We start from the raw sequence: 27,340 nt of genomic DNA on the forward strand, positions 1-27,340 counted from the left end.
CCCTTGAACAAAAAAAAAAACAAAAACAAAAAAAACTTTTTTTTTTTTTCCCCCCTCAATAGTGCTATTTATTTCCTGGCTTTTTTTCTGTGAAGAAAGTTATTTGGTTATTATTGATTTAATTAATAGTGCTATTATTATTTATTATATTATACTATTTTATATTATAATTTATTATGAGGGCTGTCAAACGATTAAAAATTTCAATCGAGTTAATCACAGCTTAAAAATGAATTAATCGTAATTAATCGCAATTCAAACCATCTATAAAATATGCCATATTTTTCTGTAAATTATTGTTGGAATGGAAAGATAAGACAGAAGACGGATATATATATTCAACATACAGTACATAAGTACTGTATTTGTTTATTATAACAATAAATCAACAAGATAGCAATAACGTTATTAACTGTTAAAGCGATCCATGGATAGAGAGACTTGTAGTTCTTAAAAGATAAATGTTAGTACGAAGTTATAGAAATTGTATATTAAAACCCCTCTTAATGTTTTTGTTTTAATAAAATTTGTAAAACTTTCAATCAAGATATAAACTAGTAGCTCGCCATTGTTAATGTCAATAATTACACAATGGTGCTGAAACCCATAAAATCAGTCGCACCCAAGCACCAGCAGAGGGCGACAAAACACCCAAAAACACAAGTAACAAATGTACATGACACTGTGCTGTCATTTTAATCTGTTTGAGCAGGGCATGTGCGTTAAATGCGTCAAATATTTTAACGTGATTAATTTTAAAAAATTAATTACCGCGCGTTAACGCGATTATTTTGACAGCCCTATATATTATTTGTTATTTGTTGTGGCTTTCTGAAAAACTATACATTTTTACATTTAGGCACTCCTGCAATCGTCACACCTTTTCTGTTGCAAACTGACCCCGGCCCCTCATCAGAGGAGGGAAAAGTTATGTGGCCCTCACAGGAAAAAGTATGGGGACCCCTGCTTTAAGTCTTTAAAGACCCTACCGTCCCTATGCAAACTTACGCCCTTGCAAAAACCTACAGGAAGTGAACTAAAATGTCCATCAAGTGAACCAAAAAAATGCCCCGAAAATCATCCGAAAGTGATGCAAAATGAACAGAAAATGACCCGAAATCAACAGGACGTGATGCGGATGTCCTCCAACATCAACAGGAACTGACCAATGGACAGGAAGTGACCTGCAAATGATCCAAAATGTACATGAAGTGACCCATGAGTACCCTAAAATTACCAAATGACCCACATTTAACTCATTGCCTGCCATTGACAAGGATAGACATCCATTTCATTTAAACTTTATTGCTCATCTTACATCTAGTGCTGACACTAGTCTCAAAATTAATACAAAGTGACTGAAAATCCATGGAAGGTGACCCAGGGGAGAGCAAAGCATCCCACACAAGTTCTCCAGAACCGAAGCGCGGGTTGAAACAGCCTCCCCCCTCGGTTGAACTTCTCTCAAGGTCGACGAGTCAGCGCGAAAACCCTCGCATCAAAAGACAACTCCGGACTTTCTCAGCCACGACGCCGCCACGCTCGACGCCACCCCTGCCCCGACCCTTCAAATCCCCTCACCCTCGATCACGTACGCGTTTGGTGAAGGCCCAATTAAAAGCCTTAAATAGCTTCTACCTAAGCTTCAAAGCACATTTCATCCACTACTATTATAACTTGGCACACAAAGACGTGACAAAACATCTCCGGGTGTTCTGGACATCTTCAAAATCGGCGTTCATTTGACATTTGTGGAAAGCAACTTTCACACGGGTAACTAAGGTATCTTAGACCCGTGTGAAAGATATCAACGGGTTACGGTTATTAATATAATGTACTGTACAATGTTTGTTCTTGGTCTCTGATCAAATAAAATTTCCCTCAAAAAAATAATTTTGTGTGTTTTGGCTTAGTAATGTTTTGGCATGTGCGATTTATAATCTAAAAAAAAAACGATAGCAAGACGTGTCCCCCTGCTGAAGAAAGTACATGTCCAGGCCTGTCTGCGGTTCTCTAGAGAGCATTTGGAGGATCCAGAAGAGGACTGGGAGAATGTGTTATGGTCAGATGAAACCAAAATAGAACTTTTTGGTTGAAACACAGGCTCTCGTGTTTGGAGGAAAAAGAATACTGAATTGCACCATACCCACTGTGAAGCATGGGGGTGGAAACATCACGCTTTGGGGGCTGTTTTTCTGCAAAGGGACCAGGACGACTGAGCTGTGTAAAGGAAAGAATGAATGGGGCCATGTATCGAGAGATTTTGAGTGAAAATCTCCTTCCATCAGCAAGGGCTTTGAAGATGAGATGTGGCTGGGTCTTTCAGCATGACAATGATCCCAAACACACAGCCAGGGCAGCAAAGGAGTGGCTTCATAAGAAACATTTCAAAGTCCTGGAGTGGCCTAGCCAGTCTCCAGATCTCAACCCCATAGAACAGGGGTGTCCAAAATTTTTGCAATGGGGGTCAGATTTGGTGTGATAAAAATGTGGGGGGCCGACATTGGCCGACGTCCTTTACGTAGAACAATATATTTAAGCAAATTTTAGCAAGCCATTCTGTATGTCACATTTGCTTTATTATTTTTTTTTAATGAATAATTTCAACAATCTCGCAACTAGGCTTTGTGGCATTCTCTTTCGAATCTCGAGCTCTTGCGAAATACTGCAGCTGTGAAATTAAACTAGCTTCAAGTTGCTTTAATTTCTCGCTGCGTATCTTCCCTGTAATCTTGTCGTACATTTCAGCGTGTCTTGTTTGGTAATATCACCTCACATTGAACTCTTTAAAAACTGCGACTGTCTCTTTGCAAATGAGGCACACACAGTTTTTGCGTATTTTATTGAAGAAAAGGTACAATTTCCACCTATCCTTGAAGCGTCGGCCGTCGCAGTCAACTTTCTTTATTTTGTTGATTATCGCCATTTTAGAAAATTGGAAGGGTCACACGGGGTAACGTAGCTTAGAGTGCTGCTGCCTTTTAGTGGGTAAATGAGGAGCAGCATTAAGTGTGTAAGCTACTTCATATTCTGGTAGCAGTACTGCTGACCAATTTATTAAGTCTGTGTGCAGGTCAGACGTTATTGATTTTATGACAGAGGCTGGGGGGCGGATGAAATTTGACCACGGGCCGCATTTGGCCCCGGGCCGGACTTTGGACATGTCTGCCATAGAAAATCTGTGGAGGGAATTGAAAGTCCGTGTTGCCCAACGACAGCCCATCACTGCTCTAGAGCAGCTCTGCATGGAGGAATGGGCCAAAATACCAGCAACAGTGTGTGAAAAGCTTGTGAAGAGTTACAGAAAACTTTTGGTCTCCGTTATTGCCAACAAAGAGTACATAACAAAGTATTGAGAAGAACTTTTGGTATTGACCAAATACTTATTTTCCACCATGAATTGCAAATAAATTCTTTAAAAATCAAACAATGTGATTTTTCAGTTTTTTTTTCCCACATTCTGTCTCTCATGGTTGAGGTTTACCCATGTTGACAATTACAGGCCTCTCTAGTATTTTCAAGTGGGAGAACTTGCATGATTAGTGGTTGACTAAATACTTATTTGCCTTATGGCGGAAAACAGACAAGACTGAAAAAGCAGTTTCTGCTCTTGCACTCCTCTTTAAAAGAAACTGCTGTATTTTAAGCCAAAACAACTGAACTGTTATGTTTGATAGAACAATATGTTTATATGCTGCCATAGCAGATTCATGGCGCATGAAGCGCCCGAACTATTTTTAATTGGTCCATTTTACCCTGGAAACCTTCGTTTACAGACGTCGCGCAACCGCTTTTGTTTCGACCCAGCCATAAAAAGAAGGTAAGCAATTATATTTCTTATTCAAAATGTGTCATTTTTAGCTTAGAATCATTATTTGATGTCTAATATTTTGTTAAAAAAAAAAAAAAGACTTTAAAAACCATCTATAAAATATGCCATATTTTTCTGTAAATTATTTTTGGAATGGAAAGATAAGACACAAGATGGATATATACATTCAACATACGATTCATAAGGACTGTATTTGTTTATTACAATACATCAACAAGATGGCATTAACATTATTAACATTCTCTTAAAGCGATCCATGGATAGAAAGACTTGTAGTTCTTAAAAGATAAATGTTAGTACAAGTTAAAGAAATTTTATATTAAAACCCCTATTAATGTTTTCGCTTTAATAAAATTTGTAAAATTTTCAATCAAAAAATAAACTAGTAGCCCGCAATTGTTGATGTCAATAATTACACAATGCTCATGGGTGCTTAAGCCCATAAAATCAGTCGCACCCAAGCGCCAGCAGAGGGTGACAAAACTCCAAAAAACCACAAGTAACAAGTAGGCATTGCACTGTGCTGTCATTTTAATCTGTTGGAGCGGGGCATGTGCGTTAATTGCGTCAAATATTTTAACGTGATTAATTTAAAAAATTAATTATCACCCGTTAACGCGATAATTTTGACAGCCCTAACTTTACATATTTAAATGTTCAGATATTAAGATTTGAATGAGGCAAAATAACATGCTTTTTCTCTCATTTGTTTCAGATGTACTGTAATTATTTTCTGTATAAAAATTAATTTGGTGTTCAAAAAGTCTTTTTTCAAACTTGAGTCTTGAAAAAGAGGGGGGTTGTCTTATAATCAGGGTCGTCTTATATTCGGGCCAATACGGTATATCAAAAACATTTTGGAGGAATAGCTGGAATATGAATTGATCACAATTTTTCATTACAAAGATATTTCAAGAAAACAAACATCATTGTGTCGTTTTTTTACCCACTTATGCATCTAAGGTTTTTTTTTTAGGGTAAAAACGTGATCAATCAATGCCAGGCACCCAAGTCAAAAATGATTTGACGTCTATTCCTGTCATTGAGCGAGTTAACTGACAAGAGGAGAAATAGCATTAATTATACAACACCTTCAAAACACTGCCCACGCACATGTGACTAAATGGACTTATTTTTTTTTCTGCCCAGTCTGTTCATTTATCCGGTAAAAGCTGGTAATTATTATGAATCACTAGCAAAAACAAAATGAGAGCAACACATTCACTGACAGACTTTTATGTACGCTTCAAAAAAAAGTACGTTCGCATCGGTCATGCTGTTAGCTTACGTAACTCGCCCTGCTGTTAAAGCGGCACGTGTTTCCGTGCATCTTTTGTTACGTGAATATTTCATGATTTAAGCAACATGTAGAAAAAGCCCGACATCTGAAGGGAAATTAATTTTTCTGAAGCGAAAAAGAAGGAAACAGACGGCGTGTATTTTTTTGGGCCTCCCGAACGAGAGGGGAGATGAGAGCTCATTAGTTCTAAATGAATCCTTTAGCTCTGAGCTACTAGTTTAATTGACAGCTTTGCTGTTGACACAAGCACAAGCACCAGCTGGGTGCTGCGCCTCACTAGCCTCGTCTCCGCGTATCGACAGATGACCGCCACATAGTAGATGCTAATTAGTCTATTTTTTGGGGCTATAAGCCCAAGACCAGTCTCACAGGCCTAAAAATTCTACAGTTTTATTTACTTGAGTAACTTTCTGAGAAAAATGTAGTTTCAAATAGTTGTTTTACCAAGCAATGCTTTTCACTGAAGTGGAAAGCGTGTTTTTCGGATTATAATATCCTAACTAGAGCTGGGAATCTTTGGGCACTTAACGATTCGATTACGATTCAGAGGCTCCGATTGAATTATAAAACGATTATTGATGCACCCCCCTCCTTTTTATTTATTTATTTTAAATGTTTTGTACATTAGTTCCAAAATTGTTCAAAAATCCTCTCAGGCTAAACCAAACTACTATTTCAGTATCAAGTTAACATATAACAGTAAACAAATATACAAAATAACAGTAAATAAAAAACTCCAGTCCCCATTCTGTATCAGCAGCTTTAAACTACATTCAGTTAATTTAATGTTGTGAATCAACTGTTACAGTTGTTAAAATTGCTCCCGTTATTCCATAATTTCCCTTCTGTCTACTTTTGTCAAAGTTTTAAAACTATTTCATCATTTAAAGATAGATTCAAGACAAGATTCTGCCGATTTAGGAGTATTTTAGATAAAAAGTTAATTAGGTTCGCTACAACAGAGCCTTCTCGAGAGGTCTACTGCTTTAAGATGGCGGCTGTTTACTTATGCCGGAAAGCCTGTCATTTCACATCTCTGTTCAATAACACATGTTCTAACACCACCGTCGTCTGTCATTTTGCATCTAGTTCTACATATATATGATATCTACTATAGCTGTATGTTTGTAGCAACTAGCAACTGGGCGTTGTTTGTAGCGGCTGTCAGCCGCAGTCAGGTATGATTGTTTTTTTATCGAGCGGCATGAGTTGAACATGATATGTACTCTCGGACAGTTCCTCATTGCGTCCCAAAGAACGCGCTGACTGTGTTTTACTTCCGCTTTACCTGGTATAATTCAATAATCGGAATTTGGATATTTGTGAATCGTTCTCGAATCTTCCACGGCCGAATCGCGAATAGTCTAAGAATCAGAAATTTCGCACGCCTCTAATCCTAACCTTATAAATTGCACCCGGCGGAAAACACAGACATGACTGAAAAAAGCAGTTTCTGCTCTTGCACTCCTCTCTAAAAGAAACTGCTTTAATTTAAGCCAAAACAACTGTTGTGTTTGATAGAACAATATGTCTATATGCTGCCATAGCAGATTCGTGGCGCATTAAGCCCCTGAACTATTTTTAATTTGCCCGTTTATCCCTGAAAACCCCCGTTTACAGACGTCGCGCAACCGCTTTTGTTTCAACCCAGCCATAAAACGAAGGTACAGTGCCCTCCATAATTATTGGATTTATAATAATTATGTGTTTTTTAGCTTCTAATATGTTTTTTTTTCTAAATAATATGGGACCTTCATGGAAAAAAGAAAAATCCAACCTTCAATACAAGTGCATTTATTCAGTGGGGAAAAAATCCCACATTGTTTGGGATCAAATAATGTGTGTCACAATTATTAGCACCCCTGGTGTTAATACTTTGTACAACCCCCTTTTGCCAACAAAACAGCACCTAACCTTCTCCTATAATGTTTCACAAGATGGGAAAAGACAGAAAGAGGGATCTTCAGCCATTCCTCTTTGCAGAATCTCTCTAAATCATCCAGAGACCTGGGTCCTCTCCTCTGTACTCTCCTCTTCAGCTCACCCTACAGGTTTTCAATGGGGTTAAGGTCTGGGGACTGAGATGGCCATGGGAGGAGCTTGATTTTGTGTCAGGTGAACCATTTCTGTGTAGATTTGGCCATATGTTTAGGGTCATTGTCTTGCTGAAAGACCCACTGACGACCCATCTTTAGCTTTCGGGCAGAGGGCAACAGATTTTGATTTAAAATGTCCTGGTATTTCAAAGCATTCATGATGCCATGCACCCTAATAAGGTTTTCAGGGCCTTCGGAAGCGAAACAGCACCACAGCATCACTGACCCTCCCCCATACTAAGGTTTTGCTTCATGCATAGGTAGAAATTGGACGATTACTTCAATAAAATACGCAACTGTGTCTGCCTCATTTGCAAAGAGACAGCCGCTGTTTCTAAAGAGTTCAATGTGAGGCGATATTACCAAACAAGACACGCTGACATGTAAGACAAGATTACAAGGAAGATACGTAGCGAGAAACTGAAGCAATTTGAAGCTAGTTTAATTTCACAGAAGCTGTATTCCGCAAGAGCCCAAGAGTTGAAAGAGAACGCCACAAAGGTTACTTGCGAGATTGTTGAAATTATTAATTAAAAAAACATAATAAAGCAAATGTGACACACAGAATGGCTTGCTAAAATGTATTGTTCTACGTAAAGGACTTCAGCCATGGTCGCCCCCCCCCCCCCCCACATTTTTACCACACCAAATCTGGCCCCCTTTGCTAAAAGTTTGGACACCCCTGCGTTAAAGTCATGGCGTCTTTAATTCTGCTCTCACGAGCTCTCGCCTCCAGATAGGGTTTTGCTGTTTAAAAAAAATTTTTTTTTTTTGAAAATGCCTTCCTGTTCAAAATATTTCCCCAGAAAATTGAGATTTTAAGCTTTCCAATGATGTATCACACACGTGCATATCGGACACTTTTGAAAGTTGGCTAAATTGGGAGCGGAACTTCAAGTCACCTGAGTGTTTTCCGCCACCCGCCAAAAAATTTACAACAAAGGGGGAAGAAAAACGTACCATATTTTTCAGACTAGAGTAGAAGTCGCACCTAACAAAAGATGTACAATGAAGGGGTTAAAAAAAACATAGGTAGGTATAGGTTGTCCCCGGGTTTCGAACAAGTTCCGTACCTACAGTGGCAACGTAAACCGAAATTCCACTTAAGTCCGAATTTACCCTTTAAACACCCCAAAATAACAATCCAAAAAGCCATAAAATATTGTATTTTGTTTAACTCATTCGCTCCCAAAAACGTATAAATACGTTCAATTTTTAATTGTTTCAGTGTCCAAAAAACATATTTATACGTCTTTTACGTTTTTTTTTTTTTTTTTGACTAGAGGCCTCTCTAGGTTCTGTTGCACCTAAACTGCAATGCACAACACTCAAAACTCATTTTAAAGCAATAAAACTGGCCACTGGAGGGCAGTAGCGCATTTTGTGAGAACTCATCTCGGGCCAAGAAAGGAAGGGAAGAAAAATAGTCAGGAAACGGAAGTTGGAGGGATCTTGTGAAGACGCGTGAGATTTTGAGAAAAATGTGGAGAACGATCGGGAGAAAAAAAAGGCAATGACACTGGAGGAGTGTTTTGAAAAGAAAACAAAACCATCGTCAAAGAAGGATTCAAAAAAATCTATCTTGATGAGACGGACGGTGACGGCCACAACAGCGTCACGTTCCGCACACGCATTCTGCGGAGCTCATGTTGCGTTACACTCCTGAGCCAGATGTTGAAACCAACGATGCAGATGATGAAAAAAGTGAGACCGATCTGGATCCGGACTCATCAGATTACTGGGAGCCACCTCATTCAACCGGGAGCAGCCAAGAGCCTTGCCCATTGTTATGTGCGCAAATAGTTCAACAGTTCAATAGTTTACTTATGTGTAAATAAATTGTTACTTTGCGATCAAAAGCTCTATTTGTCTTGTTGTTTATTTTGTAAAAGAAAACATTTTTGGGATGTAACGAAAGCAAAAAATAGCTGTGTTAAAGTAAAAGTTATGTTTGAAATGTATGCTTTCACAAAAACCTCAATTTCTCTGTTTTTTCATCAGAAATTGGAAAATTGCTCAAACTAAGCCAATTCTAATGCTGATTTCTAAAGAATGGAAAAAGATATGAACTAACTTTTTTGTTTCTGCTGAAAGAAGAGAGTCTAAACTTTTATTTTGGTGAGTTTTGTGTTTATATAGCAATAGAAAAGAATTTTCTGTGGGCCTTGCAAAATCAGTCAAAATCCAGTAATGCGGCCGGGAGCGAAGGGCCTTGCTCCGGTGAAAATGGCTGGGAGTGAATGAGTTAATGTTTGAGAATACATTGGGTCCGGCTGGACTGTTGCCATATGACTGGGGACCAGACTCTCGTCTGACATGGATAAAGGACAGCTGCGCTCTGGTTTGGCCCACATGTAAGTTGTTTCCGCTAATATATGTTTGTGTATGCATTTGTAACTAAGTTTAGAGCTAGTTTGTGGAGTTACGTGTGAGCGATTTGCAATGACAATTGTAAATTCATTAGCATTCGTAGCTTTTAAACTAGCGGACTTGTGTGAAGGAAATTAGGCTAATTTAATCTACTAAATTTACATATTGATCAAAATTGGATGGACGTTTGAACAATCGTTTTGTGTCGGGTCTTTTATTAATTGCTTTGTTTGCTGTGTCAAGCTGAACAACTTCACGTTTAGTGAGGACAGAACACGTCATATTAATAAAGTAAACAATAAGATACTAATTTCACAAATGTTATTCAAACGAAAATATTAAGAGGGGTTTTATATTCAAATATTTTAACTCATACTAACATTTATCTTTTAAGAGTTTCATTTCTTTCTATTTGTGGTACACTTTAATAGTAAATATTTTTATTTATTAAGTGAGTTTAAATATTTTTTTAAATGGAAAAACGCAAAGAATATATATTTGAATTTTATTTTATTTTTTTACACAATTTTATAAACACATTGAACACAAATGAAAAAAGGAGCAAATAGGAAATATTCCTTTTTTTTCAACTTGTAAATATTTGTATTTTTATAATTAACAAAAAAGGGTAAATATCGATATTCCTCTTTTTGTATCCACAATCCAACATTAACCATATTAAAAATATTCACTTTCTTTTTTATTTTTTCTATTGTTTTTAAAAACTGTAAATATCCTCTGCTGTCTTTTGTCTTCAATAAGATAATTATTTTTGTAATGAATCCAAATTGAAACACATTGAAAAAACACATCGAAATAATTATCTCAGTCTCATTTTAATGACACAAAAATCTAGTATTTAAACATGGGTCTGTGGACATTTTATATCCACTGTAAATGCTTATTTATTTTAGTTCTACTTCCTGTCAGTGATCCTCCTGTAGTAGTGTCTGTGGCGAGCTTTCAGTAAGTCCTCTTCCAGGAACGCAAGTAAAGCTGAATAGCGAGTAGAGGGTTTCTTTTCTGCAGGCTCGGGTGGAAAATGTCAAAGTCTGCCTTCCTCACTCGCTGCAGGAAGTCCTCCAGAACCACCTACATGGATGGTATACATTAGGTGGGGGACATTTTGGTAACTCACGATACAATACGATTTGCGACAGAAGGCTCACGATAACGATCTCACCATATGACGATACAACAATTGTCGAAACATCGGTCAGGAAATTATTCTACGATACAACGAAGGCTGCAGCTATCGATTATTTTACATAAATACTTGCGCTGAGCCTCAAACGGTATAAAAAAAATAAATAAATGAGGATCTAAGTACAACAACAGAACAACTGGCTAATTTACATAGCAAAAGTCTGCTAGCTTAAATGCTATAAAATGCGAACTTTTTTTTTTTAATTTACAATGCTCTTAACAAATTGTTCAAACACATATTCCCACAAAAAAAAAAAAAAAAAAAAAAACGGCAAAATATACCTATAAGCTAAGTTACGAATGCATTAAAAAAACATTAGCTCAAACAAAACCTTAGCTTACGTTGGTCTTAACAGGGAGCCGGTGGATTCTCATTTATTTTTTTATACCGTTTGATGCTCAGCTGAGGTATTTTAATTTTTTATGTTCCTTATCCAATTACTCGATTATTCGAACTAACTAGTTCATCGATTATCCGACTACTAAAATAATCGATAATTGCAGCCTTAATTTTGATATTTTTTGTCACATCCCTAGTATACATACCACAGAAGAAGAGTTTGTCTTGTGCTTGGCGGTTTTGCTTAAAATATTAATCACCTCTTCAGTTTCATATTGCAAATATCCTGCAGATTGGATAATAATCCCTTTATACATTCTTAAATTATCTTGAAAACATGCAAATTTATTAGACCCTGTAACCTTTGACCTCATTACCCCCCAAATTTAATCACCTCTTCCATTTCACATCACAAACATATCATATTCACTAAAACTGCAATTTCTGGAGAAATTACGATGGGGCTTTGCTGTTGTGAGTACAGACCTACTAGGGCACGTCTTGTTGATTTGGGGACATTTCGGGGGACACTTTCTGTTAATATGGGGACATTTCGGGCACATGTCCTGTTGATATCAGGCATTACCTGTTGATTTGGGGATATTTCAGGGACACGTCCGGTTGAATGGCTGTCAATGGCATCGACTTACTTATTTCGGGGACACCTCCTGTTGATATCAGGTCTACCTGTTAATTTGGAGACATTTCGGGGACACGTCTAGTTGATATCAGGTCACTTCTTGTTGATTTGGGGACATTTGGGGGACACTTCCTTTTAATTTAGGACATTTCGGGGACACGTCCTGTTGATATCAGGTCACCAGCTGTTGATTTGGGGACATTTCGGAGACACGTCCAGTTGATATCAGGTCACTTCTTGTTGATTTGGGGACGTTTGGGGGACACTTCCTTTTAGTTTAAGGACATTTCGGGGACACGTACTGTTGATATCAGGTTGATTCTGTTGATTTGGGACATTTCGGGGACACGTCCGGCATCGACTTACTTGGGCACTAGTTGAATGTCAATGAGCTGTAATGGTAAGTTTTTGGTCAAAAAATCACAACCACTTAAGTTTTTCTGCCATTGAAAATCAATGGGAAATTTGGACGCATGTGGCCGTCAATGGGATGGACGTGCATGGCTGTCAATGGCATTGACTTACTTGGGCGCTAGTTGAATGTCAATGAGCTGTAATGGTAAGTTTTTGGTCAAAAATCACAACCACACAGGCTTTTCTGCCATTGAAAATCATTTGGAAATTTGGACGCACGTGGCCGTCAATGGCATGGACGTGCATGGCTGTCAATGGCACTGACTTACTTGGGGAGCCAGTTGAATTGTTAAGACTGTCGTAAAAAAAAAAAAAAAAAAATTAACATGTTTTCCAGCCATTGAAAATGAATGGGAAATTTGGACGTAAATGGATGTCAATGGCATCCCATTATAAATGAATGGGCAAGTTTTTGGTGAATTTTGGGGAAACCGTAGGTTTTTGCGAAGTTCAGTGTACAACTTTTATGCTGCTAACTGTTCTGGAAAGGACCAGTAGTGTTTTGAAAAACTTTTTTTTTTTTTTTTTTTCAAGAAACCCGTGCTTTACAGGATTACGGAAAGTTTTTGGGGGTCATTTGAAAAATTCCCTGCGTCGCGTGGAAATTGTTCGATGTTCGAACGGTGTCGATCGGTCAAACAGTTTGGGCTGCGTGGCGCGCCGAAGAAACGCCATAAAATTTTTTTTTAAAAAGATCATTTTATTATCTCGGTCTTTGCCTTGCAAAGCCCCATCTAATTAAATCAATTCTAAACTTTATTGTGGTACAGATTCATTATGGTGAATACAATTCTGCCTAGCAACAATCCAACAAATTGCGTTGCTCCTTCAAATTTAAACACATCTGTGTCCGTCTGTTGTATTCTTTACATTAAACGTGTACTGTATATTTTCTTGATGCTTTAAAAGGCACTCGTTCAAGCCCACAATTACTCCTAATGAATTTTTTAAGAGGTTGCGAGAGGACGCCTTTCACGTTTCCTCACGTGGCTTTGCAAAAAATAACCACTCCGGCGTGAAAATCATGTTTTTTGCATGCCAAGTGGCTTTTAGCGGCCAGCTTTCTCCATTCCACGCAGGTTAGCAACTTGCTACCTACCTCGACATAAAAAATGTACAGGAAAAAAAAAAAAAAAAAGACGTTTTCTGCTACATACAGTGACATCCATCACATTGAATTACTTCTACACAATCCTAACTAAAACAACGGTATAAAATGACATTGCTTTATCTATTAGTTGGCGTTAAGCAACTTACCGTGTGAAGGAAGGCCGGCGTCGCAGCTGCTGGGACGCTGGGGCTGAACGATCTCGCCTGAAGCAGGAAAAGGAGATAAAAGTAAAAATAAAACACGCTGCTGCTCTCTTGATTAGTGTTTGTGCGCGTGCTGGAATGACCTTCACACTGACGTTCTGCTGCTAATTAATGAAGAATTGTCACGCTTCCGAAAAAAGAGCTGCCAACGGCACAAACGCTTGCTTTGACATTAGCCGCCATTGACGACAATAGACGTCCAATTCATTTCAGATGGATTTAGAGAGTTGGTCATTCATGTTATTGTTTTGTGTTGTGTGAGTACTGACGTGCTGCAGGTGAATGTGAGCCTGGCTGGCGATGTCGTACACCACGTCCCGGACGTGCTGCTCCTGGCTGCGGCGGATGAAGTCTTCTTGAGAGGCGCCGTGCTTGAAAAGACAAAAAAACAAGGTCACAACATGCTCACAAAAAAAAAAAAAAAAAAAAAAAAAAAAAAAAAAAAAACTGAAAGAAAAATACCCATATACCCACAAAAGACACACAAACTCGCACAAACACACCCAAACCTGTTAATTCCCTGCCACCCTCCCAGTTCAAATCAATTGGACGTCTACTAGTGATAAACACATTCACAGCTATTTATTAGTTGTATTGTAGAGTATCGTAAAATGATTTCCTGACCCAAGTATCGATAATTGTCAGATCATCGTTGCCTTGTATCGCAAATCGTATCATCTCGTGAAGTATCCAGAGGTTCCCACCTCAAGTGGCGAGCATCTTCTTAAAGAACTTAAGGACTTGTAGGCTCTAATTAGCCACAATTGTTTGCTTTTATTAAAATAGGTTATTAGAAACTAGGGCTGTCAAAATTATCGCGTTAACGCGCGGTAATTATTTTTTTAAATTAATCACGTTAAAATATTTGACGCAATTAACGCACATGTCCCGCTCAGACAGTATTCTGCCTTTTGGTAAGTTTTACAGCAAGGCTTTTTGTGCTGTCCAACAGCGAACTCTTGTGGTCACTTTGCGACATGGTTTATTGTTTTCTTGACTCTGACAGTTCAACATGGCTGCACGACGTCTCGGGCTGAAGCCCACGTTGTAATGTTGTGCTTATATGATCCTTGGACAAGATTTGTCCGTAAGTATGGTTGTTGTAAAGAATGTGCATATTATGTTAGTAAGCGAAATGTTATATCTTTTGTATGAGACGCTTTTTGTTTATGTTTAGTGAACCTGTATAGCGTGCTAAGCTAACGTTGTTGCTAATGCAATGCTTGTGTACTTTTTTTTTTTAGTTTTACGACAGTCTAAAGAGGACAATGGTTTGAGGCCATTTTATTAATAAATCAGATGAAAAAGGAAGAAGTCTGATTATTAAGGCGTTGTTCACTAGCTGTCTAGCTTTGGAAAAAGTAGACGCTTCGGAGTGAGGACAGCATAGACAGATTTAAATGACAGTAGAGTGAAATGCCCACTACAGTCCTTATGTACCGTATGTTGAATGTATATATCCATCTTGTGTCTTATCTTTCCATTCCAACATTTTACAGAATATATGTATAATTTACAGAAAAATATGGCATATTTTATAGATGGTTTGAATTGCGATTAATTACGATTAATTAATTTTTAAGCTGTAATTAACTCGATTAAATATTTTAATCTTTTGACAGCTCTATTAGAAACACATAAAATATTGCCATTGATTTAAAAATCTATAACAATTAGTACATGTTTTGACCTATGGACGGCGGCATGTTTTACGCACACAATGCATGCTGGGGGTGATGACGTGGTTGGGCTGGACTGGAAGAATAGCTGTGCTAGCTTGCAAGCGAAGCTAGTATGACAACTGGCATGATTTTGTCACATACTGCTGCTGGTCAGATTGTTTTGTTATAGACATCATCAGCAGTGTCTTTAAATCGATCCTAGGCAGGTTGCCGAGATATTGACTTTCTGCCATATGACAGTTTGTGGTTGCATCCTTGCCTTGGTTTTTTCGTTCGTTTGCCTCTCTCTCACCACGGTTTTCCCTCGGGTTTAAAAAAAAAAATGTATTGATCCCGACCTACTGCTACGGACCCTTTTTTTTTTTAATCCTTTTCGCAATACTTGCATCCCATTCCAGCTTATGAGAAATGTCTTTGAACAGGGTCCCCCCAGGATTGATAAATCTAAATTCAAGACTTTTAAGACCTTTTTTAATGCCATTTCAACTGAAAATTAATACTTTTCTCGCACCCATTATTTAGATAATATTGAATCATATTAAAAAAATAAAGCACTGAACATCAAATTTAACCTCAATTACTAAGTGCGTTTGACAAAAGAATGCACATTTACTGAAGATACAATTAAAACACATTTAAATATAAGGTCTTTCAGATTTTTTTCCCCCAGGATGAAATGGATTTTACACTATTTTTGTAAACCAACTTCAGAAATTACATTTGCAATACAACAGGTTTCCCTTTTAAGAGGACCTAGTCAAGATGGTAGGTTGGTGATTGTCAAGTTGGTCACCTTAACTGTAAAGTGCTTGGGAAAATCTTGCAATTGGCAGTGAAAGTTTAAAAAACAGCCACTAACTGGCAGTAGTTTACCATTAATTACCACAAAATAAAAAAGCTACACATGACCATTTCCCTTAGTAATTTTTTTTTTCTAATCACATTACAAGTATACAAAACACATTAATCCTTTGTTAGCTATTGAATACATTTCTTTTAAAGGGTATGACAACACCTGGGGAAATGCTAATATTCCATCACACAAAACGCGGGTCGGACTTTAATACCTGCGGACCAGTTTGGGTCGGGCTGGACTTTTTAGGCCCGATTTTACCTCTATCTTAAAGTCTTAATGAGCTTAAATTGGCTGCAGTTACGAAGTCGGGAATGCTCCCTCCGGAAAAAAAAACACGATTTGAGCAACATTATGTTTAACAAACTTTTCCAGCATTATTTCATTGTGTAAATAAATTTATAATGATCATAAAAATATGTAGTCTATTTAAACATTAAGAAAATGTGCGTTTTTTTTTCTGCCGACTGAGAATTCGTTATAAAAGACAGGCTTTTATGCAGACATCGTCACAAATGTTATCACACAAAATGCAGGCCGGGCTTTAATACCCGCGGACCAGTTTGGGTCGGGCTGTACTTTTTAGGCCCGATTTTACCTCTATCTTAAAGTCTTGATCAGCTTAAATTCACTGCAGTTACGAAGTCGGGAATGCTCCCTACGGAAAAAAAAAACACTATTTGAGCAACATTATGTTTAACAAACTTTTCCAGCGTTACTTCATTGTGTAAATGCATTTATAATATTCATAAAAATATGTAGACTATTTAAACATTAAGAAAATGTGCGTTTTTTTTCTGCCAACTGAAAATTCGTTACAAAAGACAGTTAAGACATCGGGAACGCTCCCTCTGGAACAAAACGCAATATGACCAACATTGTGACAGCCGATGCCGACCAAAAACGACGTAATATCCGGAACAGATCACCAATGGACTCATTTGAAGTATATGAATGGTGGTCTGTTGTGGTGTTCAGAATCCACAATACTTCTGCTTGCAGGGTTTTCGTTCCACCGACAAACGGACACATTCCCGATGCAGAGGCAGGTGGATTCTCCGTTTTGCCGGTTGTGATGGATTGGCAGGCACGGGTTGCATTTCGATTTGTAGTGCAGTGCATCGTAAAAATTCTATGCGTCATCTTCGTTATGGATTTTTAAAAAAAACAAAAAAACTTTGTCACGGATATAATTTAGGTTGCACTGAGATGTTCTTGAAAATTAATACCACGGTGAAAAAATTCCAGACTTACAAAAGCTAATTTAATACTTTAAATACCTTTAATAATGGAAAACTAAATTCAATGTTTTTTTTAATACTTTTAATAACCCGCGGGTACCCTGTGTATAGAATAATTATCATTAGGGCTGTCAAAATTATCGCGTTAACGCGCGGTAATTATTTTTTTAAAATTAATCACGTTAAAATATTTGACACAATTAACGCACATGTCCCGCTCAGAAAGTATTCTGCCTTTTGGTAAGTTTTACAGCAAGGCTTTTTGCGCTGTCCAACAGCGAACTCTTGTGGTCGCTTTGCGACATGGTTTATTATTTTCATCTTTTCTTCATTATGGCTGCACGACGTCTCGGGCTGATAATGTTGTGCTTATATGATCCTTGGACAAGATTTGTCCGTAAGTATGGTTGTTGTAAAGAATGTACATATTATGTTAGTAAGCGAAATGTTATATTTTTTGTATGAGACGCTTTTCGTTTATGTTTAGTGAACCTGTATAGCGTGCTAAGCTAACGTTGTTGCTAATGCAATGCTGTGTACTTTTTTGTTGTTGTTTCACTACGGTCTAAAGAGGACAGTGGTTTGAAGCCATTTTATTAATAAATCAGATGAAAAAGGAAGAAGTCTGATTATTAAGCCGTCGTTCACTAGCTGTCTAGCTTTGAAAAAAGGAGACGCTTCGGAGTGAGGACAGCATAGACAGATTTAAATGACAGTAGAGTGAAATGCCCACTACAGTCCTTATGTACCGTATGTTGAATGTATATATCCATCTTGTGTCTTATCTTTCCATTCCAACATTTTACAGAATATATATCATTTACAGAAAAATATGGCATATTTTATAGATGGTTTGAATTGCGATTAATTGCGATTAATTACGATTAATTAATTTTTAAGCTGTAATTAACTCGATTAAAAATTTTAATCGTTTGACAGCCCTAATTATCATTTATTGTGCTATCATCGGTTTTCGCTCTGCCAACCGACACAAATATGAATGGGATTAGAGGATTTGTTCTATATATTTTACGAGCGATAATTTATACATGTGTCCAGTCCTATATCCAATGCGTGATGTTTTTTATTATAAAAGAATACTCACTCTGGCCATTTCCCTCTTTTGCTTTGCCTGGTGTGGTGGGGTGGTCTCATCAGAGCCAGTCATCGTCCTCTTTCTTTATATCTCGGGACATTTAGGTGGCTGCGCGTGTAGGTGGGCACTGCAACCGCTTTCAGCAGCAATTTCTTAGCAAAACCTGATTTCATTTGTCCATAGTTCATATAGCTTTCAGGTGTAAAATGCGCACCACACAAAACCGTGCCGGAGGCTGGGTCTGCAAAATTAGCCCTCAGCACTGACAAACTTTACTAATTTTCTGCGTAGTCCAGCTCTTTTTCTCGGGTTCGGGAACTCATGGGTATACATTGCAACAAATGGCTATTTGTAAACCACATAGCATTACAGGTTTGAACCATTTTAGCGATTTTTTGATAAAACACGAACGCAACTCTCTCGTCAATAAACAACGATGGCACCTGCCTCGCCCTTTTGTTTCCTTGTTATGACGTCTCCGCCCCATTCGGCTGTTTCCGGAATACTTTCGGAAATGTTTGTAATTTTCGATCTATATCTATAAGTTAGTAAGTTGTTGAGAGGCCTTTTGGTTATTGATAGGCTTGCTGTCCTAACCTGTCTCCCAGGTTAACAAAGTTGTTTCATGGACCAAGACCACAACAGTCTCCTGTAGCACCAAATATTTTTATCTGATGACAACGCACAATACCTGTTGGGTTTATGTTTTAGTTCAGTGCTCATTGTTCCGGAAACACATCTTCAATTATACTGACTAATTGATTGAGATTGACTCTAATTATATTCATTTGAAAAAATAAATATTGTGAAGCGGTATGCAATGTTAAGAGTGTTGTTAGCTCGAATTGTTGTGTCCAGCCGCTGTAACTCTGCTGCTCTCTGTGAACTCTCGTGAACTCTCAACTCAGCCGGAACGCGCACGGCTATTAAGTATATTTCAAGTTCCTTGTTATGACGTCTCCGCTCCATTCGGCTGTTTCCGGAATACTTTCGGAAATGTTTGTAATTTTCGATCTATTTTCAATAATTGCTCATGAATGCGATTAATTTTTTTTTTGCTAACTTTATTAATATTTGTTGTCTTGCCACATAACGGTTCTATTGATATCTCACAGCCCCTTAGTTAATACCCTTTAATCAGATAAGAGAAAATCCATACTCTTATTCAATCAAGAAAAACATTTAAATATACCAGGAGGTGTTTTACTATCACCTACATTATAATTTGCCTATCATCATGCCATGTTATTCAGATCAACGTTACCCCGCACTCGTTCCAATAATAGTGTCAACCGTGTTGTGTATCTGAGGGTGATGGTGGATCTACGACTCCGGTTTATCCATGCTAAGGCTAGTGCAACTGCCAATACCCCATTGGTTATGGCTAACTCTTGAGTTAAAACTACGAAATTCACATTCATTCGAAAGGCAAACCGTGCAGAAATGCATTATTGCATCCAACACATTTTAATTGGAGAAATTGGCAACTTACTTTGAAATGTTAAGCAGGTCCACTGCCTTCGCATGACCCATAAACTGCGACCCAAAGTATCTGGATGCGACTTGGTCGCCGATCCAATACCTCACATGCTGGTCCAACTGTTTGGACTTGGTTGTCTTGTTGAGGCTTTTGTCGAACATAACAACTAAGGCATCTGAGCAGTTCCTTACGTTAGCACACAGTACTGTGCGATTGCCTGCTGTTGTGGTGTTGATGCTAATGATGCTAACAGCCCGCACGCACGAGGTGCATTATGATTTGTAGTGCAGTGCATCGTCAAAATTCTACGCGTCATCTTCGTTATGGATTAAAAAAAAAAAAGAAAAAACTTTGTCAGGGATATAATTTAGGTTGCACTGAGATGTTCTTCAAAATTAAAACCACGGTGAAAAAATTCCAGACTTACGACAGCTAATTTAATACTTTTAATACCTTTAATAATGGAAAACTAAATTCAATGCTTTTCTAATACTTTTAATAACCCGCGGGTACCCTGTTGAACCGATCCTGGGCAGCTTTGAGACTAAAACTAGACGAAGACTCATTTTGAAAAGACTAAAATATGACCAAGACTAATAAGTATTTTCATCCAAAAGACAAAGACAAAATTAAACGGGCTGCCAAAAACAACACTGCATGCAAAAATACAAAAACATACCAAAAAAAAAACACATTTGGTAAACGACACCTCTATTGTACTGAAAATTTAAATTTCTCCATTAGCACATAGTATCTGTACTTCTCCTTAAATGAGAGTACTTTCACCACTTCTGCTGTACAGTAGTTTACTGTAAATCCAGCTGTGCTAGCATCAGCAAATTTCTCACCAGCATGCAGATGTCCAAGGGCAAGTAAACTCGTCGCCGGGCGCTGAGATGCGGCGTCGCCCTCAGACACGTGACGATGCCGTGCGCCTTGCCCACGTGACTCGCCGCGTGATCTGCGTGGACGTCCTTCACTCCTGCCGCCATCAATACACGCCAATAACAAGTAATTAGAAGTAGAGGTTAGATTTTGTGCCCGAACCCGACCCGACCCGACATTCGGGTCGGGTCGGGCCCACAATTTTAGCATTCACGTTCGGGTCAGGTCGGGTCGGGCCGCCATGCCGGACTAATAAATTATTTAAAAAAAAAAAAAAAAAAAAAAAAAAAAAAAATGGAGAGCATGCTCTCTGTATTGCGCTTTTGCTTGTGCGTGTGCACGAACGCCGTGGCGCCGGCCGCTTTTTCTTCTTGTCCTCCCGCTGCACGGCCGAGGCGCCGCCCTCTCCTGTTCCCTCTCCTTGTCAGAGAGGCGCGTCCATGTGAGAACAATATCCCACACACTCAGAAATATGTTTAACAAACTTTCCCAGCGTTATTTCGTTGTGTGAATGCTTTGATAATTCTCAAAAAAATATGTAGATTATTTAAACATTAAGAAAACTTGCGTTTTTTTCTGCCAACTCGAAGAAATGAAAATAAATTGCTGCTGCTGCGTTTTTTCCGCGTCACTCAAAAAAAAAAAAAAAAAAAAAATCGGGTTTTTCGGGCTCGGGCCTGCAAATCTAGTTAAGTGATCGAGCTCGGGCCGGGTCGGGCCTCAATACCAGCGGGCCGTGTCGGGTCGGGCTGGATTTTTTAGGCCCGAACTAGGCTCTAATTAGAAGATGCAATTTCTGTGGTGAGTTGCTTTGCTCTGCTCTTTCTCTCCCTCATGAGTCATTTTCTGTAGATTTTCAGTCACTTGCTGTCTGTTTCAGAGCATTTTTGAGAACCATATTTTCCGCACTATAAGGCACACCTAAAGCCTTAAATGTTCTTAAAAGCAAGGAATGAATGGGACTTGAAAAAAAAAAAGTTTTTGCAGCAACTACATAGTACAAAATTTTGGAGCGTTTTGATGTTAGAAAGAACGCACGGAAAAAATATTCATATTAAAATCCCTTTTCGTTGTTGTTGTTGTTGACTTTATTACCTAAGGACTCGAGGAGGAGGTAGAAGAGCGGAGATTGTGCATTCTCGGCGTAAGACTCCAACTCTTGCAGGTTCCGGTAACCTCGGTCATCAAGATCCTTTTCCTGAAATGGAACAAAACAATCCGTTCCAAACTGTCCGTCTGCCTTCCATCTTGTTTTTATCCAACTCAGTAACTTAATGATCTATGGAGGCTTCACTTACTCTTTCTGCAATGATCCTTGTCAACCATCTCTTCGTCAGATTATGTTTTTTCACCGCCTGAAAAATAGAATAGCACTGGCTCACCAACACAAACGTAGAATAAGATAAACGATTGCTGTCACTTTTGTTGTTAAACAGCAGGGGACGGCGAGAGCCTAAGCCGAAAAAAGATCACTCTAGGTGGTCACTAGAGATGGGAATTTCTGGGTACTCCTAAGATGTTGCTCAAATGTTCCTCAGTGTGCTTGTGTGTCTGCTCAGACACATGAAAAATTAGAGGCAACATTGCCGGGGACTACCTGTATTAAAAAAAACTGGTAACGATTTAAAGTATTTTGCTAATTACCCTCCAAAGCTCAACGCTAACTGGCTGATTAGGCGGTTGGTCTCTGTAGATGTCCTCGATGGCTGTCTTCCAGAACTGCATTCGCATCAGACCCAGAGATTTCTGGGAGACTGAGTCCTTCACCTTGTAGAAAAATAACAAACAAGCATGAACACATCAGCAGCATTATAGTAAGTCACCACAACAGCACATGGTGGCAGCAGAGCAATACTTTTAGGACTTGCTGATGGACTACCTGCCTGTGCTAGCTCCACGTTGAAGGCTCTCAAAGCTAAGGCGGAGCGTCGCGCCGCCTCCGGAAGTAGGAGCGAGCACACAAAGCCTTCGTAGTCTCTGGATCTGACGAAAAGAAGAATGAGGTGCTAGAACATTGGTTCTTAACCTGGGTTCGATCGTACCCCAGGGGTTCGGTGAGTAAGTCTAAGGGGTTCGGCGAAGGTAAAGACCTTTCAAATGGTGATTCAATCCAGGCAAAGTGGCTTTTTAGTACTGGTACACGATAATTATTGGTCCGATAATCATCGGTCCGATAATCGGAATTATGACGTCATCCCAATAAATCTAATACTATTATTAATAGGAACGATAATATGTTGTACTGTGCTGGCTGGCCTGGAAATCAGTTGACCATTTGCGGGGCATTGCTGCCACCTGCTGGTAAGAATAATTCACTGCATCTATAATTTGTTCCACAAACTCATTCACTTTACACAGTGCTGTGTCTAGCGGTAGCATTGACAATCGTGAATGCTTTCTGTTACTTACATTTCTGCCTCTGAATTATATGTCTGTAAGTATTTGTTTACTATAACATATGGATGTGCAACATATGTTTACTTTGGTGGTGAAGGGTCATATGTACAGAACTTCATAAGTTGTTGTGTTATAGAAGCCAGCCAATGCTTAAGGCTAGTAGCTCAAGCTAGTGTGCTATGCTATGCATATATATAATAGTTGTCGTGTAATGTTAGTCCTGTCAGCATGCTTGGTAGGATTTTATACTATGCAGAGAAACCTCATACTTTATTGAATATGGGTTCACTGACTGCCGTTTATATTGATTATTATAAGGCAAGCCATTGATCCATTTTGTTCTACCATATTTCTGTTATGAGGAATGAGTGATAAACCTTACTATATAATGTTTGCATTTTACAGTGTTAGTTATAAGTTAGTAAGTTGTTGAGAGGCCTTTTGGTTATTGATAGGCTTGCTGTCCTAACCTGTCTCCCAGGTTAACAAAGTTGTTTCATGGACCAAGACCACAACAGTCTCCTGTAGCACCAAATATTTTTATCTGATGACAACGCACAATACCTGTTGGGTTTATGTTTTAGTTCAGTGCTCATTGTTCCGGAAACATCTTCAATTATACTGACTAATTGATTGTGATTGACTCTAATTATATTCATTTGAAAAAATAAATATTGTGAAGCGGTATGCAATGTTAAGAGTGTTGTTAGCTCGAATTGTTGTGTCCAGCCGCTGTAACTCTGCTGCTCTCTGTGAACTCTCAACTAAGCCGGAACGCGCACGGCTATTAAGTATATTTCAAGTGACTGTGACGTAGCTGGTAACGCGCTCGGCCAAACGTACACACAACTTCCGTGGGTGAATTATGTTCCAAAATAAAGGGTCGCCACAATTGGCACTTTATTTGAAGTCAAGACTGTTCTTGTCTTTGTTTTGGTCATTATAGTAATGTTCATGTCATTATGAAAATTCTGGTGAAGTCAAAGGCAAATGTATGTTGAATCCACCATTATTTTTTTTTTATACCTCCAGGTATTCAAAAACTCAGGTGAATATACATTTTAAAAACTATATATTTATTATCGGTTATCGATATCGGCTTTGAGGAGCAGGAAGTTATCGATATCGGTTTCAAAAAATGGATATCGCGCACCCCTACTTTTTAGACCAGGTTTTGGACTGGTTTGCTCCCAATTTAAAGGTTTAATCCATTTCTTTTAAATGCTAGTCCTCAAACTGATGGGCGGATGCACTGGTTTGCTCAGTGGAAGGTTAACTCGCACTTGATATGGGGACCAATGGGCAGCGTGGTCTCAAACTTTGACCTGTTTATACTAGTGCTGTCAAATTTATTGCGTTAACAGGCGGTAATTTTTTTTTTATATTAATCACGTTAAAATATTTGACGCAATTAACGCATGCACGGAATGACCCGTTCATGCGTTGCCTTAAACAGTTTACAATGATGTCGTTTTAGCACATTGAGAGGGAAAAGTCAGAGAAATGCGAGTGGACACAGGCGTTCATTGGACTGCGCCTGTTATTTGCTTAAGCTTTGTCAATTCTTTCACAATAATTCTAAGTATTGTGTCAAACGATGTGGGGAAGAATGACTGGAGACAATCTTTTTCTTAACACGCTGAATTGAACACAACGCAGAACATACTGTATACCTTTTGCGGCCACCACTGTCAGTCATGGTTACCCAACTTCCCATCATGCATTTAGGCAGAACAGTTAAGTCGCTGCAGTATCATTTAGTGAAAGCACAACAAAAATAATATTCCTATCTCTCAAAAAAAAAAAAAAGTTCACAAAAATGCACTCAATGCAAAGAGAACTGGTATTCTCAATCAAAATACTTATGCAAAATACACATAAAACTTACTCAGACTTTGCCTTGGCTAGAACTCTAATTGATTTAAAACTCACCATTGACACCTTGTGGTATATTTCCATCACTACCTTAGGTAGTTAAAGACACTGTGGAAGAACAGCAGGGAGCCCATGTGTAATATAAAATTACTAAAACTTGTACTAACATTTATCTTTTAAGAACTACTAGTTTTTCTATTCGTGGATCTCTTTAATAGAAAGAATGTTAATAATGTTAATGCCATCCTGTGGATTTATTGTTATAATAAACAAATACAGTACTTATGTACAGTATGTTGAATGTTTATGTCTGTCTTTAGGGCTGTCAAACGATTACATTTTTTAATCGAGTTAATTTCAGCTTAAAAACTAATTAATCGTAATTAATCGCAGTTCAAACCTTCTATAAAATATGCCATATTTTTCTGTAAATTATTGTTAATATGGAACGACACAAGACGGATACATACATTCAACATACGGTACATAAGTACTGCATTTGTTTATTATAACAATAAATCAACAAGATGGCATTAACATTATTAACATTCTGTTAAAGCGATCCATGGATAGAAACACTTGTAGTTCTTAAAAGATAAATGTTAGTACAAGTTATAGAAATTTTATATTAAAACCCCTCTTAATGTTTTCGTTTTAATAAAAATTGTAAAATTTTCAATCATAATATAAACTAGTAGCCCGCCATTGTTGATGTCAATAATTACACAATGCTCATTAGTGCTGAAGCCCATAAAATCAGTCGCACTCAAGCGCCAGCAGAGGACGACATAACTCCAAAAAACACAAGTAACAAGTGGACATTGCACTGTGCTGTCATTTTAATCTGTTTGAGCGGGGCATGAGCATTAATTGCGTCAAATATTTTAACGTGATTAATTTAAAAAATTAATTACCGCCCGTTAACGCGATAATTTTGACAGCCCTAGTCTTGTGTCTTATCTTTCCATTCCAACAATAATTTACAGAAAAATATGGCATATTTTAGAGGTGCTTTGAATTGCTAATAATTACGATTAATTTTTAAGCTGTGATTAACTCGATTAAAAATGTAATCATTTGACAGCCCTAGTTTATACAACATGCTGTCAAAATAAAAAGGATTTTGAACGGGTATTTGCTAAATAATTAACTTACTAGCTTAGATATATTGGTCTTGAATTTGAAAGAAAAAACAAAAAACCTGTAGGGTTCGGTACCTTTAGCAAGGTTTAGAACCACGATGCTAGAATGATAGATAATCCACTTGCTAATATTGAAAGTAGTGCTGCAACGATTAATCGATTAACTTCAGGACTAAAAAAAAGCTTCACATCAAATTTTGCTGCTTCGTGGATTCGTTTAATTAGAGTGCTGCTTTCATGGTTTGTTTTGAAAGGGTTTGCATTTTGTTTTATTGATTTGGATGGATACACTGCTCTTTAGCAGCAACAATAAATATGACATAACTCATTTAACATGGCTGAACCCAGTTGCTCCATGACCAACATAAGCTATTATGTTTTTTAATGCATTCGTAATTTAGTTTTTTAGTATATTTACATGTTTTTCGTGAGAACGTGTTTTTGATCGATTTGTTAAGAGTATTGTTTTAAAAAACAAAACAAAACAAAAAACAAAAACAAACAAAAAGCATTTTATAGCATTTAACCTGGCGGACTTTTGCTATGTAAGTTAGCCAATTGTTATTTTGTTGTACTTAGTTAGATCCTCATTTATTTATTAATACCGTCACCAAGCCGAACTCGCCTGCGACCCACCTGACCAGCTCCAAACAGAACCTCTCATTGTGCCGAACGTCCGTGGAGGCGCTGGCCGCGGCTCTCACGCTCCGAATTTCTGCCGCCCGCCGAGGACACGCACTGACCGGGGATGTCTTCCGCTGGACAGTGAAGAACAGCGCAGGTTTCACGCACGAACCGGCTTGTTTTATACAACTGATGCTCGCTGCCATGTTTTTACCCTTCAACTTCCTGCTGTTTTCCTTCTCTTAGTGTATTTTGGCCGTGTCGCCGTCTCTAAGCTCATTACCGCCACCTAAGGCAAGACTGGGTAACGTGTCGTTCGTATACACCAGTGCTTCTCAATTATTTTCATGTTATGCCCCCCCCCCCCAGGAAGACGTAAACGTTCCACGCCCCCCCAACTCTCTGCCGCCACTATGAATATATTGTATTATCATTTGTATATAATTTTTTTTTATCATTATATTATTATTATTATCATTATTATTGTAAGTACACCTCTGCATGGCATTGTTATTTTTAATATTAAAAGAAAAAAGTAATGTAGATCAACTTA

General features: G+C 38.2%; 1 protein-coding gene across 3 annotated transcripts; it reads right to left on the reverse strand.

Moving 5' to 3' along the window:
* Nucleotides 1-10,325: 10,325 nt before the first annotated feature.
* On the reverse strand, nt 10,326-27,037 carry ndufaf6 (NADH:ubiquinone oxidoreductase complex assembly factor 6). Of its 3 annotated transcripts, none has more exons than XM_057833235.1 (9): nt 26,800-27,037; nt 22,633-22,732; nt 22,394-22,516; nt 22,048-22,104; nt 21,845-21,947; nt 20,713-20,846; nt 13,782-13,883; nt 13,456-13,512; nt 10,332-10,690 (listed from the first exon to the last, which is right to left on the reverse strand). In XM_057833235.1, exons 1-9 carry the CDS (start codon nt 26,991-26,993, stop codon nt 10,562-10,564), a joined length of 999 nt encoding a protein of 332 aa, XP_057689218.1. In that variant the 5' UTR covers nt 26,994-27,037; the 3' UTR covers nt 10,332-10,561. The 3 variants fall into 3 exon arrangements, 2 of the variants coding, with proteins under 2 accessions (XP_057689220.1, XP_057689218.1); XR_009062858.1 differs by having other exon boundaries at nt 10,602-10,690; nt 13,596-13,883; XM_057833237.1 differs by lacking the exon at nt 26,800-27,037 and having other exon boundaries at nt 10,326-10,690; nt 22,629-22,732.
* Between the last annotated feature and the right edge of the window lie 303 nt (nt 27,038-27,340).

Source organism: Corythoichthys intestinalis, chromosome 4 (assembly GCF_030265065.1).
Source record: "Corythoichthys intestinalis isolate RoL2023-P3 chromosome 4, ASM3026506v1, whole genome shotgun sequence".
In the NCBI taxonomy this organism is placed as follows: domain Eukaryota; kingdom Metazoa; phylum Chordata; class Actinopteri; order Syngnathiformes; family Syngnathidae; genus Corythoichthys; species Corythoichthys intestinalis.